Source organism: Nyctereutes procyonoides, unplaced genomic scaffold (assembly GCF_905146905.1).
Source record: "Nyctereutes procyonoides isolate TBG_1078 unplaced genomic scaffold, NYPRO_anot_genome, whole genome shotgun sequence".
NCBI classification, from domain to species: Eukaryota; Metazoa; Chordata; class Mammalia; order Carnivora; family Canidae; genus Nyctereutes; species Nyctereutes procyonoides.
The window spans coordinates 134,982-151,249 of record NW_026575121.1 but is presented as its reverse complement, the minus strand read 5'-3'; the positions used below and the strand labels follow the sequence as shown (position 1 = coordinate 151,249).

Here is a 16,268-nt window from a genome sequence, read left to right as displayed (position 1 = left end):
CTTGGTACGGACCTAAATAATGTTTATAATGACAATCAGCTGATTAAAGCCCATGTGCCAGCTGTCTGGCTGGTACTGAGGTTTCCCAGGGAATACCTGCAATCAAAACAATAATATCCCTCTCTTACCCAGTCACTGATTTTCACCTCAGATTGTCTGATATTTTCTTTTATTAATTTTTTGGCTAGCTATATTTTCTTGTTTTTCTACAACAATTCTAAATCACCGTTTTAAAAAAGGTGGGCTACCTCTTAAACTGAAGCACAGCGGACACACGGTGTCAGATTCCTTTGTGCAATGCTTTCTGATGAATGACTTACCTCGATAACTTTGACAATATCTCGCGGACCGATGATTTCAGGATCGAACTTCACGTGGGCTTTGCTGGTGGCGAGGGCCACAGAGGCATAGGTGATGCCGGCCATCCTCGTGAGTTTGGACTCTATGTTGTGAACACAGGACGCGCAGGTCATCCCCGTGATCTGCCGCACAGGAGGACAAGATCACTACTCACCCAGGGTTGAGAGGATCCGTCAAGGCACACAGGGGGGGTTGGGCTGAGAGGCAGCCAGAGCCCTTCCTCCTTCCTCGGCTCCGTTCCCACGGCTCTGGACCCCCACCTGCAGAGCCCGCGTGCAAGGTTTTCACCCAGGATGCTCCCCCAGTGGCTGCGGGCACGTAAACAGTGGTTCTTCCCCCAACTCAGGGGCAAGAGACGTAGCCGGTCACTAAGCAGACGGCAGCAGACCGACTCCTGACTTCCAGCTGTGACAGTGATGGGCTTTTGTAAGCCAGGCCGTGCATCCCGATGTGAGAAAAGGGGTTTGAGGTGAGACAGGCCATCCCTGCGATGTAGTAGCAGCCAGACAAGTCACTCTTCTGGGCGTCAGGGGTCAACATTTCTCAGATACTCATTTAACAGATGTAAAATGTCTACACTGTCTGAACACGTGATGATGATACAACTGTTGATACTGCTTCGTTTCACAAAAAGAACACTGTTTTCACCCTTCCCAGTAATATTCACAGTGTAGGTCTCCCCCGTGGTCTGCAAGCAGAGGCGGCTGGGGACTGGGGGTCTCAGTGAGGGCCCCGCTCCTGCCCAGGGGGTGCCCGGGGCTGTGGCCCGTCCAGAGCAAGGGACGCCCCTGGTCGAGAGCTCAGGGTGCTACTCGTGCCCTTAGTCCTCTTTCTTCCAGTATTTACTAACCACCCACGGCAGCGACTAACAGTAAGGAAGACCCTCCTCAGTGCAGCAGCATCACTCAGTTCCTTGTGGGTTTTTCCTAAGTCTCTATTTGCACGAAAAGAGCTTTAAAACACAAGTGCTGGGGAATGCTAGCCTACGCACTGCGGCAAAGATTTGCCGTCCTGTACGGGGTAAGGGCGACGGACTGCAAGCCGGAACGCCCGGCACCACCACCTCCCCACCACACTGGCACTGAGCTGAGTGTGTGAGGCCCGGGCTACCACGCCTACTACCCCTGGCAGTCTGGCCTCCCTCTGGGCTTTCTGGAATGTGTTCATACTCAACGCCCTCAAACCCAGGCTCTGGACACTGACGTTTTCTCTTCCCCCTACACTCCCACCATTCGCTGCCTCCTCCTCCCCACAGACCTTGACTGTGACATGACTGAATGGGTCATTGTTGTTGGCTTCAAAGGGAAGCAACCCCCCCACCCCCGACACACACACACAGGACATCTGCACAACGGGAGGCGTCTCCCGGGCGGCCACCGCGGAGGCTGTGGCCTGTGGCCCCGGCTGGCGCCCAGCCGCCACACTTACGATCAGCTCCAGGTCGCCATCGGAGCCCACGTAGTCTTCCAGCACCGTCGCCTCAAAGCCTAGGTCCTGGATGAGCTGAGCGATCTCCAGTGGCTGGATGACGTCTGGGTGATACTTCACCTCTGCCTTTCCGGCCATCAGGGCAACCAGCACTGAGACGACGCCTGGAACCATGGGGCCCGGTTAGAACAGCGCAGGCAAGGCCTCTGGGGTGCATCCAACATAACCTAACAAAGACAAACATCGGCCCCAGAAGCCTCCCAATCAGGAGTTCTCAAACTTGACTGCACATGAGGATCACAGGGGGAGCTTTTAGCACTCCCCATGCTTGGCCCTAACCTCACACCAGTTAAGTCAGAACCCTCAGGGTGGGCGTCAGGCATCTTTTTTTCTAAGCTCGCCCAGAGACTGGCCACGTGCGAGAACCAGCGTTCCAGAACAGTGCTTCCCAGAGTCTGGTGGGCCGTGTTCGATGAGATTCTGGTTTGGTCGGTGTGGGGCGGGTCTGAGGTTCCGCGGGTGCCCCCAGCACCCAGGCCATGCCCGTGCTGCCGGCCGGGGGTCCTGAGGCAGGCTCCAGAGGACACTGAGGATGCGCCCATCTCACAGCCAGCTCGCAACTACTGGCTCCTCAGCTAGACGTTTTGCTTCAGACACGCTTCATACACAGAAAACAAGTCTTTCGAAAGTAGTGTTCCTTACCCTTTCACTCTCTAATCCCTTTCAGAAGTGGAAGAGAAATCCCGGACTACAGACCATCAGCTCCAACTGACAACAGTTTGGCTTACAACTTTTTGACTTTCTGATGGTGCGAAAGTACAGCTTCAGGAGAAACGGACTCCAAACTTTGGGTGTGGGCCTTCTCCGGGGCTGGCGCGCTGCTGCGCGGGGCTCCGTGGCAATGCCAGGCAGCAGCTCAGGGCCTTGGCTCCCACCTGGCTATGCCATCCTGAGGGTGAACGACTGATGCACGTTCTGACACAGTTCAGGTTGGTTTGGCCAAGCTCTGATGTTTGGTAGGTCCGGGGCATTAAATGCATTTTGACTTACAATATTTTCAACGTATGATGGGTTTATTGGCACTTGACACTATCGTAAGTCCGATGAGATCTGGATCTTGCTAGCACTAGTGTGTGAGTTTGAGGGGGAAAGGAAGACTCATTCACGTGAAAGAAATGTGCTTTAGAAAGGAGGCCATACTGGATAAAAAAGAAGGATTCAAGTCAGGAAAAGAAGCAGAGGCACCAGGAGAGCCAGCCCATGGGTGAGGAAGCATGCCTCAATTTGCCAACAGCCGTTTGGGAGCTCCAGGACACTACGAAGCACGGGGAATGAGGGGCTGGGAGTGTGTCCCCAATTCAGGGCTGGCCACGCAGGCCAAACAGCCTGAGCAGAGAGATACACGAAAAGAGAGAAGGTGACTCCGGTGGCAAGGTAGTCATGGTTAAGATATTTTCCAAACAAAAAACGGATAAAATTTTTGCTGCATTTTCAGGTTTAAGGGATAGTACTGGAAATATAGTTTAGATGATAAAACTGAGGCATGTCTACAACACTCTGTGGTTCACAGGCGCAAAGGACGGGGCATTTAAAACGGCCACTTCTGGGCCCCTGGGTGGCTCGGTCAGCGAGGCGTCTGCCTTCAGCTCAGGTCAGGCTCCCCAGCCTCTATGCTCAGTGGGGAGTCTGGTTCTCCCTCTCCCTCTGCTGCTCCTCCTGTTCATGCTCTCTCGCTTGCTCACTCTCCAAAATAAATAAATAAAATCTTAAAAAATAATTAAATTGCCACTTTTTTTTTAAATTCTTTTTTTTTAAAAAAGATTTTATTTATTCATAGAGACACACACGGAGAGAGAGAGAGAGAGAGAGAGAGAGAGAGAGAGAGAGAGATTGAGAGGCAGAGACACAACACAGGCAGAGGGAGAAGCAGGCTCCATGCAGGGAACCTGATGTGGGACTCGATCCGGGATCTCCAGGATCACACCCCAGGCTGCAGGCGGCCCTAAACCACTGCCCTAAATTTCCAATTCTCCACAAACTGCAGGCTATGTAGTCTGGTGACAGTGCGAGGCTGATGGACAGGGCTGGAGGGAAACTAGAGATGACCCCCAGGACCGGCTGGAGGGGGAAGCTACCCACGGAATGTGCTGGGACGTTCACCTGCCCTTCCCATCACTAACTCACACTGATACCTTCTATCTTAAACACTTCCTAAAGAGCAGAACGCCAGGTGCCCAAGAACACTGACAAACACTTCCGCTATGGCATCATGGACTTGCTGCCAGGGTATCAGGGCTGCTGATAACGCAGGGAGAGCATGGTGCCCACCCTGCTGCCCGCAGTGTCTCCCCAGTCTAACAGGGGTGCACAGCTCTCACCTGCTTCTTTCTGCAGCTTTCTCTCTATGTTGGACACACAGGATGCACAGGTCATGCCTGTGATCTGTAAAAAACACTTCTGTGCTGCCACAGGGGTAGAGGCTGGTGGGGACCTGGACGGGCGGCCAGGGCTGTGGTTTCCAGGGAGCCCCTCAGTGTGAGGAGCCCCTTCCTGCACAGACACAGGTACGCCGGCTGTGGTGTGCGCCGAGGAATTCCCCGAACTGTGGTTTCCAACATGGTTGCTGTAACCGTTTTCTAGGATAAAATATAAGAAATCATTCAGATTCAAAGAACAAATGACTAAAAAAAAAAAAAAAAAAAAAAAAAAAAGAACAAATGACTTTTTTACAACAGGAGGTTGAAGCCTGACAGTACTGGTGACAGCTCCCCACGAGGCTACACTGGGGCCGGTGCTCCCATCACGCCCTCCCCCCAACCAGAGGCAGAGGCACACAGTCGCAGACATACGAAAAGATGCCAATACTCAAGAATGGAACCTTCCAGTTGGATGAGTGCTCTAATTAGATGATGACAACAAGAAGAACTCAACAGGCCCTCTGCTCAGCACATGGATGACCTCCTTGAAATAGCTCTCTGTGGTTCACACGACTATCATCTCCATCTTACAGATTAAGAAATGAGTTAAAGAAATTTAAAAATGTGCCCACGACCCCTCAGGTAGTAAGCAATAAAGCTAGCTTCCAAACCAGGCCTCTTTACCCCCAGGATCTGTGCCTTTAACCAGTAAGTATCCCATTCTCGTTAGCAGAGGTTCGCTCTCTCTCGACGAGAATCAAAAGGACCCAAAACGCCTCTCCTGAGTTGTTCACCTTTCCCTCGTTGTGTGGCTGAGTCCGGTCTGTGTTCTGGACCCAGATCCTTGTCAGGGGTCCACACTGCACCTACCTGCCCCGGGCCGTGCTCTGCATCTGCACTCATGCCCCACGGTGGCACTTTTGATAGAACAAGTCCTGAATGTTACTGAGGCCCAACGTAGCGACCAACTAAACCAACTTTAACGGTTAGTAGTTCTGTGCTCCGGGAGCAGATCTGTCCGCCTGAACACTGAAAATATTCATACTGCTTTCTTCTAGAAGCTGTTACTTTAGTAAACCTCCACACTGGGCCTCTGACATACCGCAACCTAACTTTGGGTGGCTAAGAGGTCAGAGTGAGGGTTAATCTTTTTTCCATTTGGATATCCAGCTGATCCAGCCCGTAAACTGAAAAGACCATCCTCTCCCCTGCTGAGTTCTGGGGATGAGGGCGCAGATGCCATTGGGGGCCGTGTTCTGCCCACCACATATGTACCTACACATATAACCAATCACCCAGACCTGGAACGTTTTCATCACTCCACAAAGTCAAAGTCACACAATTTTGATGACAGAAAGTACTTTTAAGAATATACGAAAGAAAAAAAAAAAGAGTATATACAAAAGGTAATTATATCATTTAACAATAAACTCTCAGTACTTGAAAATCCACAGCTGCAGAAGACAGGAGTTGGCAGTAACGTGTACCAACAATAGGCCAGGACTTTAAAGGTTTTCTAAATAAATCTCATGTCCTGGGCATCCTGGGATGTTTTTGCTCATTTTCTGGAAGGTGCTTAAAGACTATTGCTACTCATTCTGAGTCCAGCTGATTGCCGTACAGCACCTTCAGTGAAGACCCTCCACCACTCCAGCCTTACGGGACGCCTCTACCTCTTGCTACAGAGCCCACATTTCACCCACCAGCACAGGTATATGCTCCTGGACGCTGGCATTGCTCCAGATGACTCTGCCCTTTGGATCTGAAATTCATAAAAGCTGTATTGTGGCCACACCTCTCCACATTCTATCTCCTGCACCCTACGATCCCTCCCATACCCATCAACCTGCACTGTACCTGTCCAACCCTCCTGCACCTGTTCAACCCCCTCACCTATTTTCTGGGTTCACCTGCCCTTCTATCCAAATATCGTGGTCCACAATTTTAATAATATTTCTACTATTACAGAGAATTTCCTACCCCCTACTAACCTGTAATTTGCACTCTGTCATTCTCCCACATTGGGATCTAACTCACCTAAATTCTGGGCTTCAAGAGATTACTAAAGAAAATTGAAATGAACCAACAAAACCCAAACAAGACCATGCTACTGAGTCCTTTTTCTTTACCAATCTACACTAATACTATGGGTGGGCATGTAAATTGATTTGGTTTTCTGGAAGTCTACTGGACAACATTATCAAAAACAGTACCTCTAGCTGCTTGACACTTAGTAGAGGCATAACAAATTATTTGTAAAGTTTATATTCTGTGACCCCCCAGTAATTATGCTTTCAGGTATTTATCATAAGGAAATAACTAAGTCTGTGCATAAAATGTAGCATCAGATATGTCCATCAGTATTACTTATAATCACATTAACACAAAGTACATGAGAACAGTCCAATGGGAAACTGATTGATTAAGTCATGGTGTATCCATACGACGGATGCTACGCAGCCATGAAGCGTGGTGTTGCAGACCTCTGGACGGAGCGGTAAGCATGGTATGATACACTGTAGGGTGAAAGAGGCAACCAAACCACCATGTATAACGCAAATCTATGTTATTCCTAAATATAAATAGTATATGCTTTGGGAAAAGCCCAGAAGAGTATATGTGAAATGAAGTGCACCATGTGGGTACCGGGGGAAGATGCACCCTGCATTGTAGACAGGCAGGATAACAAATACAAGACCCTGAGGTGAGAACAAGCCCGACAGGAGGGCTGGAAAGGGGTTGGTTAGACAGGCAGGGAATCAGGGAGGGGGCTTCTAAATGACCCTGAGGAAGGCTTCAGTGCATCAACAGAGTAACAGGACCACTGCGAATGCTGGGCAGGGAACAGACTGGAAGCCTAAAAGGCAAGAAAACAGCAGGGAGACTAGTTCAGAGCCTCTTCCAGAATCCAGGACACACACGACGGTGGCTTGTACCAGGTGCTGGCCTGTCTGCCCTCATCGCCCATTACCTCTACTCAAGTTCCACCCAAGCGACACTGCTCCCAGGACGTGGCAGGGACTCCCGCCAGGGCACGTCTGCTGTGTCTCCTCCGTCTTGTCTGGTGCAGTCCTGCCCTTTTCTGCCCGCTGAGATCCTATCCATTCTGAAGTCTTACCCAAGTCCAGCTCAAAGTCACCTCTACCACCAAGTCTTTGGGGCCCCACACCCAGATGCTGGTTTTCTCCTCATCTTCTGAATCCCAAGAGCGCTCCACCCACACTCTCCCTGTCACATGTATTCCAACCTGCCTTGGGTGAGGGGTCTCTGATCTGCTTCCCTGTTAGAGTGTGAACCACACGTGGCCAGGTCCTGGATGGCCTCTGAGCCCTCGGGGCAGCCAGCACAGTGCCTGGGACCCAGAAGACCCTCAACACAGGTGGGAGGAGGGAGCAGAGCCCCCAGAGTGACACTACCCATTTATTTACAAGGATGGGGGAACATGGTACACATGGCAGATGACTTGTCTTCACAGTGTATTCACAGATTCACTCATGTGTTCATTCGTTCATTCAAAAAATACTCACCATGCAAACCATTGCACAAATGCAGAGCTGATTTCTAGAAAAAAAACCAAGTCTAGGTTTATTTTTAGCTGTCAAATAAGCTGGACTTCAACGCCTGCCACTTGCCTACACGCTGTCGCATGGTTCCCTTCCCTCTCCCTTCCCTCTTATCAAGGGGGCTGATCCTGCAAAACCACTTTTCCCAGGCTCCCTTGGTAACTGGTTGCTGGTTAAATCTGGCAACGGGAGGTCACAAGTGGGGTACAAAAGGGCAGCAAGAGAGAGCCGGTGGCGTCTCCCATCTGTTGCCGGGGCCCGGCTCCTGCTGCGGCCTCACCTGTCGGCCCCAGGGCTGCTGGCTTGAGCCAGGCCACCTTGGCCCCTGGGCTCCTGCGGTGCCCTCCACCCTCAGACCCTCCTGCCCAGGGTGCCAGCTTCTGCCAGCAGTAACCTTTCGGTTTCCTTCCCCTTCCCTGTTTGGTTGTTCAGCTCCCTCTAACATCCCTCAGTAGTTCCCTGGATTAAACCCCACCACCAAGCACCCCCCACCCCCACCCCGCGAGCCTGCTTGCCAGTCTTGTCTTTTCCTTTCCCTCCCTTCATAAATCCCTACTGTGTGTTGGGTGCTGCTGGGCCCGAGGAGAAGCTGATCCCATGGTGTGAAGACCGTTTCAAGGAGCTCCTCTTCCTGGTTGAACCAGAATGACCAATCGAATACAAATAATGCCTTTTAGCATTTAAGTGGCTTTAAAGATAGTCACCAGCACACTTACAGTTTATCCTATATATTTTTAAAAGATTTTATTTATGTATTCATGAGAGACCCAGAGAGAGGCAGAGAAACAGGCAGAGGAAGAAGCAGGCTCCGTGCAGGGAGCCCAACACGGGACTCGATCCTGGGACCCCGGGGTCACAACCTGAGCCAAAGGCAGACGCTCAACCCTCGAGCCCCCCGGGTGCCCCTGGTTTATCCTAAATTTTAAGACCACCAGATGAAATACAAAACAGCCAGCTAAATTTAAACTTCAGATAAACAACAAATAACTTCTTAGTATAAGTATATTCCAAATATTGCATGGGACACACTTAACTAAAACGGTATTCACTGTTTACCTAAAACTCAAATCTAATTAGGTGTCTACATTTTTATTTGCTAAATCTGGTACACTAAACACCCCTTGGGCTAAAAACATAATTCTCATCATTCGGGCCAATAAAAATCACTGTCCTTTTCTTTCTAGATTTAGTCAAATCCAATTATTCTGGATTATGCAGCTCAATGCAAATTTCTTTTTACTGCCAACAACCTGACTGTAGTTGAAAGACTTGAAACCACGCACAAACACAGTAGACGATGACTCTACTACATTTCCTACCTTTTACGTACAGGATCTACTGTTCCCTTGTGTTTTCCTTATTGATTTTTGTTTAAAAATAAACTCCTTCCTGAAACTTGGTACAAAAGACAGAGCAGAGAACGGGGCCAAGTCAGTGCACGTGACGGACCCACGCCCTCTATGGGGTGTATGCAGGGAAGCACAGGCCGCAGCCGCGGGAGGCCCACCGCCAGCTGGCCCTAAGTGCCGATGAGGGTCCCCGCCCACACGTCCCCACTAGTGCTGGGCAGCCATGGGCCACAGCACCCTGGTCCCCCCGCGCCCTGGGATCTGAGCCGCCCACACAGCTGTCCTCCACGTCCGACGCCCCTCGTCACCTCCAGGCTCTCTGCACACTACACGCCCTCTGTACCCATCACCTCCTCCACCTCCTCCATCCCTCCTGGGCTACGTGTGTCCTGCCCCCTCCCAGCCCCCCCTTCACTTCCAGGCTGCCCGGGTGGTGCTCTGGGGAAGTCTCCTCCTCCAGACACCCTTCCTTCCTCACCAGCGCCTTCAGGGCCCTCCCTCTGCCCTTCCCGGGTCACACCCCCTTTCTGTCCTCTGTCCCTCCCATGGCTACCACCTGAAACTGCACTTCCAGCCCCCCTTCCCCGGAATTCAGCTCCAGACCCAGCTGCCCAGCACCTGTGGCCGCAGGCCCTCCCTCTCTTCCACAGTCGCCCCATCACCCCCTCCTCTGGACCAAGCTCTGAAGGTCGTTCCAATGCCTCTCTTGCTCCCCAGCCACAGGCATCCCTCCCCCGCCTCCATCCCTGCTGCACTGCTCAGGTGTCAACTCACCTGTGCTGCCTCTGGAGAGACGCTTCCTCGCTTCCTCGCATTTAGAGGCCGAGCTGAGCTCAACAGGCTGGCCCACGCGGAGCGGCCACCCGCTGACCCACCCACTGACTGGCCTGTCTCGCCACCCTCCCAGGTCCTCACCCCTGGGCTGCTCTCGGCCACCCCAGCCCACTGAGCGGCCTCCCGGCCTCCCCATCCCCGTCCCCTGCCCTCACAGGCTCACGCGGAACGTGTCCTGCTCACGGGCCCCGGCACAGGGCAGAGACGCACGCCTCTCCCCACGGCTGTCAAGGAGGCCAAGGAAATCATGACAGAATCCCCATTAATTCTTAATTCCCACTTTCAACAGAATGGGCTCCAGGTGGTGAGACTAAGGTTCTATTTTTCTGGTTTTGTTCGGCAGAGAAATCTGAGAATGTGATGACGGTTCCTCTGGAGAGAGAAGATCCTGACAGTCCCACAGGGCTCTTTTTTAAAAAGAATACAGAATCCAGAGTTCTCTTCAGTTAAAAACAACAACAACAACAACAACAAAGAATTTAGCAATGTAGTCCCAGTCCCATGAGAGGCAAAATCTACACGCCAGAAAGTTCTCTTTCTCCCACCTGGACACATTCAACACACAGGGAAACGCTGCGGGACTTGGCCAACCCGACAGGCGAGCAGCTGGGGTGGCTCCCCCGTGCCACCCTGCAGGCACTCTGCTGTAAGGCCCAAGGAGAAAGGAGAAGACCCGGGGTGCCATTACATACCAGAGAGGACTGAAGTCTCAAATCCCATCTCCTCGACGGCAGCTCGGAGTTCTTCCGGGCCAATTATAGAGGGATCATAGAGCACCACTGCGGTCCCTTCAGCCAGAGAGACAGATATTTGCTGCACCCCTTCCCTCTGGGAGATCAGGCCTTCGATGGACTGGACGCAGGAGGCACAGGTCATGCCCGCGATGGCGAGCATCACAGTATCGCACCTGCCCAGTGCGGGGGTTCTCGGGGCGGGGGCGGGGGCGGCACATGCAGAAAACCTGTTACCTGTCTCACTTCCTGCTGCTGCTGCAGGAAGAGAAACTTTAAAGTTCCCTGGTGGGAGAGCTTCAATGGCCCTCTGCAGGGCCCCTGCAGTGACACAAGAAGGGTCATACTGTACTTGGGCCGTTCTGTTCTCCAAGGACACTTGTACATTCTGAACCCCGGGGAATTGGCCTATATTCTCTTCAATGTTCAGGACACAAGACTGACAGTGCATTCCGTCGACTCTCAGCTGCAGGGTAACCAGATGGCTCCCTTGATGGCCCAAGGTCTCAGAGTTATTGAGATTCTGGTTATCAGAAGTCAAAGGCATCTTTGGGTTGGTCCTCTGTAACCGCCCAATATCAATGGGTCCCAGGCTTACGGGTGCCCCTCTGTTCTTGATGACAGCTTCAAACCCCATGTCGTTTACATGGTCCCTGAGGTCCTGGGGTTGAATAAGATAAGGCTGGTAAGTGATGACTGCCTCCTGGGTGCTGAGGGAGACCCGGACTCTTGCTACCCCTTGCAGCTTTCCGAGCTTGCCTTCGATGGAGCTGACACAGGACTGGCAGGTCATGCCCTCTACCCGAAGTCTGACCACAGCCTCGAGGCCAGGCGAGGACCTCGAGGGCCAGGAGGCAGCCTTTCCTTCTGCAACGCTGGCCTCGAAGCCCATGTCCTCAATGTGACGGCAAACCTGCGGCAGGCTCAGAATGGACGGCATGTACTTCACAGTCGCATTGCCTTGTTCCAGGGAAACCTTAATGCTCACGATGCCTTTCAAACTGGAGATCCTGCCCTCGATGGACCTTACACACGACTGGCAGGTCATACCCAGAATGCTGATGGTGCTGGTGGCCGTCTGAGGAGGGCACACACTGTCCAGGCCACCTTCGTAGCCGACATTGTCAAAGGCGAAGCTCTGCTTCATCACTGGTTCCCAGGCACGAGTGGGCAAAGAAAGTTTAGACAGGATCTAAAAGGAAAAGAAATGCCACTTTTTAATCCTTGAAACTAAATATTTGCTTAAATATCCCGGCTGGTCTGGCACTGAGAAAATGGACAACAATGCCACTGTGTCAAAACGTCCTGAGAGTTTATGGTCAGAAAATGCAGGGAAATAAAGCTATAAACATGTTATTGGCCAAACGAAGTGGTTCTGATGGGTTTCTTTCAGCTTCAACAGTCTGCAGCTGTGAACCCAGATGTCAACAGCCCACCTTGGCAAGACGTGTTTCCTAACCTAGACAATGTGGAGGTCTCTCTAGGGAAGGAAGAGAGCGTGATGCGGCTCACGCACACAGAACGAGCACAACAGCACCTCTGCTGCGACCTGCAATCTCCCTGCAGAACTTGGTGCTCTGAGCTTGAACTCTGGGGATCCTGCTGCAGTGTATGTATGGAGGACGGCAAGCACCTGGATTCTGTCTCTCCAGGGGTGCTGTCCGTCTCATTCTCTTAGCAGGGGTTAAATTTAACAACCACTGGGCACGTGTTCCAAATGCAGACCTCCGGGCCCCGTGGGGTCAGACCACATGCCTGTGATAAAAGGTCTGGAAGTGTGTTTGGTGAGCCAGGGGAAATGAGCACAGAGTGGCTGAAACCAAGAGGGGCAGGAGCGGGAAAGCCCGAGGAACCTCCAAGGCCTGCCTCCATTGAGTGTCACTGCCCGCACCCCCCACCCCCCGCCCCCAGAAGTCTGAGACAGGGCTTCCAGAAATTAAATGGATGCATTATCTTAATGTACCAGAGTACAAGCATGATTTCCTGACTTCTGTCTTCCCATCATCATGTGGCTTCAGCCATTCTATGAACAAAACCCAATCTTCCTTTCACAGGGTCCCAGCCTCCCCACACTCCTGAGTACATATAGTTTTTATACTGGTACTATTGCATGCTCTGAAATTCCGCAACAGGCCTTTCTATACAGCACATGATCAAAAAGCATGTCATCGTCTGTGCTTTCACAATCCTTACATCTCCACATGAATCTGTTACGTGGATTGATCCATATCCCAGGGTATAAAACAACTTCAGCTTTTGAGCAGCTCAGCAAAATGAAAGTTTAAATGATTTTTAAAACTGACTATAAATGTTCATTTATACATCTGCAAAGGAAATCCTAAACTTGTCTGGGATTAATAATTATAAAGAAATTTTTTTTTAAGATTTGATTTATTTATTCATGAGAGACATAGAGAGAGAGAGAGAGAGAGAGAGAGAGGCAGAGACACAGGCAGAGGGAGCAGCAGGCTCCATGCAGGGAGCCCGACGTGGGACTCGATCCCGGGTCTCCAGGATCAGGCCCTGGGCTGAAGGCGGCGCTAAACTGCTGGGCCCCTGGGCTGCCCTAAAGAATTGTTTTAAACAATATTCACTATGGTATTTCCTAAATAGTAGAAAAATGGAAATAATTAAGTAATTCATGGGACAGCAACTCAAAAAAGATTTACTGCATTAAATAAATATACTGAAACTACCTGTGGTATAAATATGGAAATGCAGTATCTGATAAGGATGACACAGAACAAGAGTATTAAAGGACAATTGGGAGAAATGGAATTTGGAACCTATATATGAAGAGATATTTCAGAGAGCTCAGAGATGAAGATGTAAAAAGCAAAAGAGTAATAGTACTACAAGAAAACACAGGAAAATACCCATTATAATCTCAGGCAGGGGAAAATCTAAATATGAAAAAAAGAAACAGAAAATTAAAAATATTCAAAAGCTACAGAAGACTGATAAATCTAACCACAATTAGAGAAAACATCGCTATGACCAAAGAAAAAGATAAATGAGAAATGGAGGGGGAGAAAAGATTTTACTTTGTATTAAGAGATCATTTCCTTAAAATATAAAGAGCTCCTTCTAGGAAGAAAAAGGCCAACAATCAAACAGAAAAAAAGGCAGTCCATCAAAAAGGAAATGCAAATGGCTTTTCAACAGACGCAGAAACAACAGAAAGGCAGGAGTGTGACATTCCAACAGCCCTGAAGTACTACCGGGGCTGGCACCGTCAGCCCACTCCCTAGAGGGGGTGGGGGTGTAACCTCTCAGGAGGGCAACCTGGCAATGCACATTAAAATGACAGATCCAACTATTCTTTGATCCAGCAACTCCATCTCTAAGAATTTACTCAATAAATATATTTGTACATGTATAAAAGCAAGCATGCAGCAAGGGTATTAAATACTGCAAAGAACTGGAAACATAAATGTCCCTCAATAAGAGGTTGATTAATTCAATTACTACACAGCTATACAAAGAACAAATATCCAGCTCTTTAAAAAGGAATGAGGTAAGTCTATATATACTGAAATAGATTATCAAATATATCAGCCAGTGAAAAAAAGCAGGACACAGAATACAGGGTGAATGCAGTGTTTCAGTTTTCTGTTGCTGCATGCAAACCAAATCTAGGGCTCAGAAGACCGCTCACAGCGTTTCAATTTGGACACCGCTCAGCAGGGAAAGCTGGTCTCTGCCGTGGCACAATGGGGCTGGAGGAGCCACTTTCACGAAGATGGCTTGTGCGTCACATGGCTGGCAAATTGATGCTGGCTACTGACTGGAAGCCATGGGCAGGGACCTCAGTTCTCTTCCATGAAGCCTCTCCATGTGGCTAGGTCGGGTACCTCACAGTAGCTGGTTTCTGGGTTCTGAGAGGCAGTGTCCCAATAGTGAGCATTCCCAGAGAACAAGTCCCAATGCATTAGCACTTACCAAGCCTCTGTGTGCATCACACTTGCTAACTCACCTTTAGCCAAAGCCAGTCACATGGCCAAGACCAGCCAATCCGGGAGGGAATTATTTAAGGGCTTAAATACAAGGAGGCAGAGTCTATTAGGAAGGCCACCAAAGTCGGTCTATCATAGCATGCTAGCACTATTTGTAAGAAAAAGAATATTATCCACATAGCTGATTGCATATGCACGGACTATCTCTCAGAGAATAGGTAAGAAACCGGTATGGAGAAAAAAAAAAAAAAAAAAAGAAAGAAACCGGTATGGAGACTGAGGAGTATCTGGAGCTGAGGCACAGGAATAGGAAGAGTTACTTTTTAGTGTCTGACCTATTGTATAATGTACATGCATGACCAAATGCTGAAAAATAATCAGTTTAAAAATTAAAATAATGAGTATAAACGAGATCTAGAACAGCGACTTGATTGTAACTGGTATTAAATACTTGTTTAATTGAAAAAGATGAAAGAAAAACTAAGATATTCGAGAATGCTCACTTTAATATAGGATCTTAATAAGCAGAACTGCCTCCTTAAAACCAGACACAACCCCCAATCACCAAGTCTGTTGGCAAAACAAATCCTTAATAATTTACTATCCAACTTATTTTGCTTGGTCCTGGGTGGGTCTAGCTAAAACTCACCAAACTCCAAGCCACAATGCTAGCTCTTAATCCCAGGATTAAGGATTCTATGCTCCTGCCAAAAAGGTTTGCAGAAGCATTGGAAGCTATTTGTTTGTAGCAAACAATACTCAGAGGTCCCCCTTCTAGACAGGCAGGTTTCTAAAAGACAAGTAGTTACGAAAGATAAAGCTTTGCATGCAACACAACTTCATGAAACACCAGAATCTCTGTTGGTTTATTTGCAACCTCATAACAGTTGCTGGATATGTGAATAGTCTTTAAGTATATACACAAGGTGTGTGTGTTCCATTCTTCAATTAAGAGGATCTTTGGGAGAAAAAACTCTAATTAGTTCAAACAAACCAACAGGTTGATGTTTAAGGGCTCATCAAGCAATCATGGATATTTGAGAGGGGGTCCAGAGAAGACCTGTATCCAGGGAAAATCTTAGGGAACCCCAGTGTTGCCTAATTCTCACAAAATTGTGTACTTCTTGAGGACAGATGTCTGCGACTTCTTTGGCAAGCCAAACAGGTTGGGGAAGAACTTTTGCCAGGTTTTGAATTTTTTTTATTTTTTTATTTTTTAGGTTTTGAATTTTTAACAAACTATTAGTACAGTGGACATCAGGATTAGAAGGGTCTGGCAACACAGGTAGTGGGAGGAATTCCACAGAGGAGAATCCAAACATGAATTTCAATTCCTTGCTATTGTCTACACACCCAGGCCACATGGCATTTGCTGTGAGTGCCAGGGCTTGTAAAAGAAAAGTCGGATAAAGGAATATAAACAGTTGATTCCCTAAGTAACTACGATTTGTAAATAGGCCAGACTGGTATGAAGGAATTGGAAATGGGGTGCCATGTTTGGATGAAGGGTTTCAAAACCAGACTGAAATTGCAAAGCCCAGAAATGACGTGCCTTACAGAAAGTGTCTGTGACCACAAATCAAGGAGCAACTATGTGTACAATACACAGTCCACTATGTGTACAATACAA

The 16,268-nt window shown here is 49.3% G+C and overlaps 1 protein-coding gene across 8 annotated transcripts in view; it reads right to left on the bottom strand.

Moving 5' to 3' along the window:
- ATP7B (ATPase copper transporting beta) overlaps positions 1-16,268 on the bottom strand; it is a 65,536-nt gene that overhangs the window by 23,524 nt on the left and 25,744 nt on the right. For all 8 annotated transcript variants that reach the window (XM_055335856.1, XM_055335852.1, XM_055335855.1 and 5 more), the window contains 4 exons: positions 10,644-11,874; positions 4,167-4,424; positions 1,789-1,952; positions 321-482 (listed from right to left, as the gene is read on the bottom strand). In XM_055335856.1, coding sequence (XP_055191831.1) covers positions 321-482; positions 1,789-1,952; positions 4,167-4,424; positions 10,644-11,829 — 1,770 coding nt within the window. In that variant the 5' untranslated portion in view covers positions 11,830-11,874. The remainder of the gene's footprint in view (positions 1-320; positions 483-1,788; positions 1,953-4,166; positions 4,425-10,643; positions 11,875-16,268) is intronic.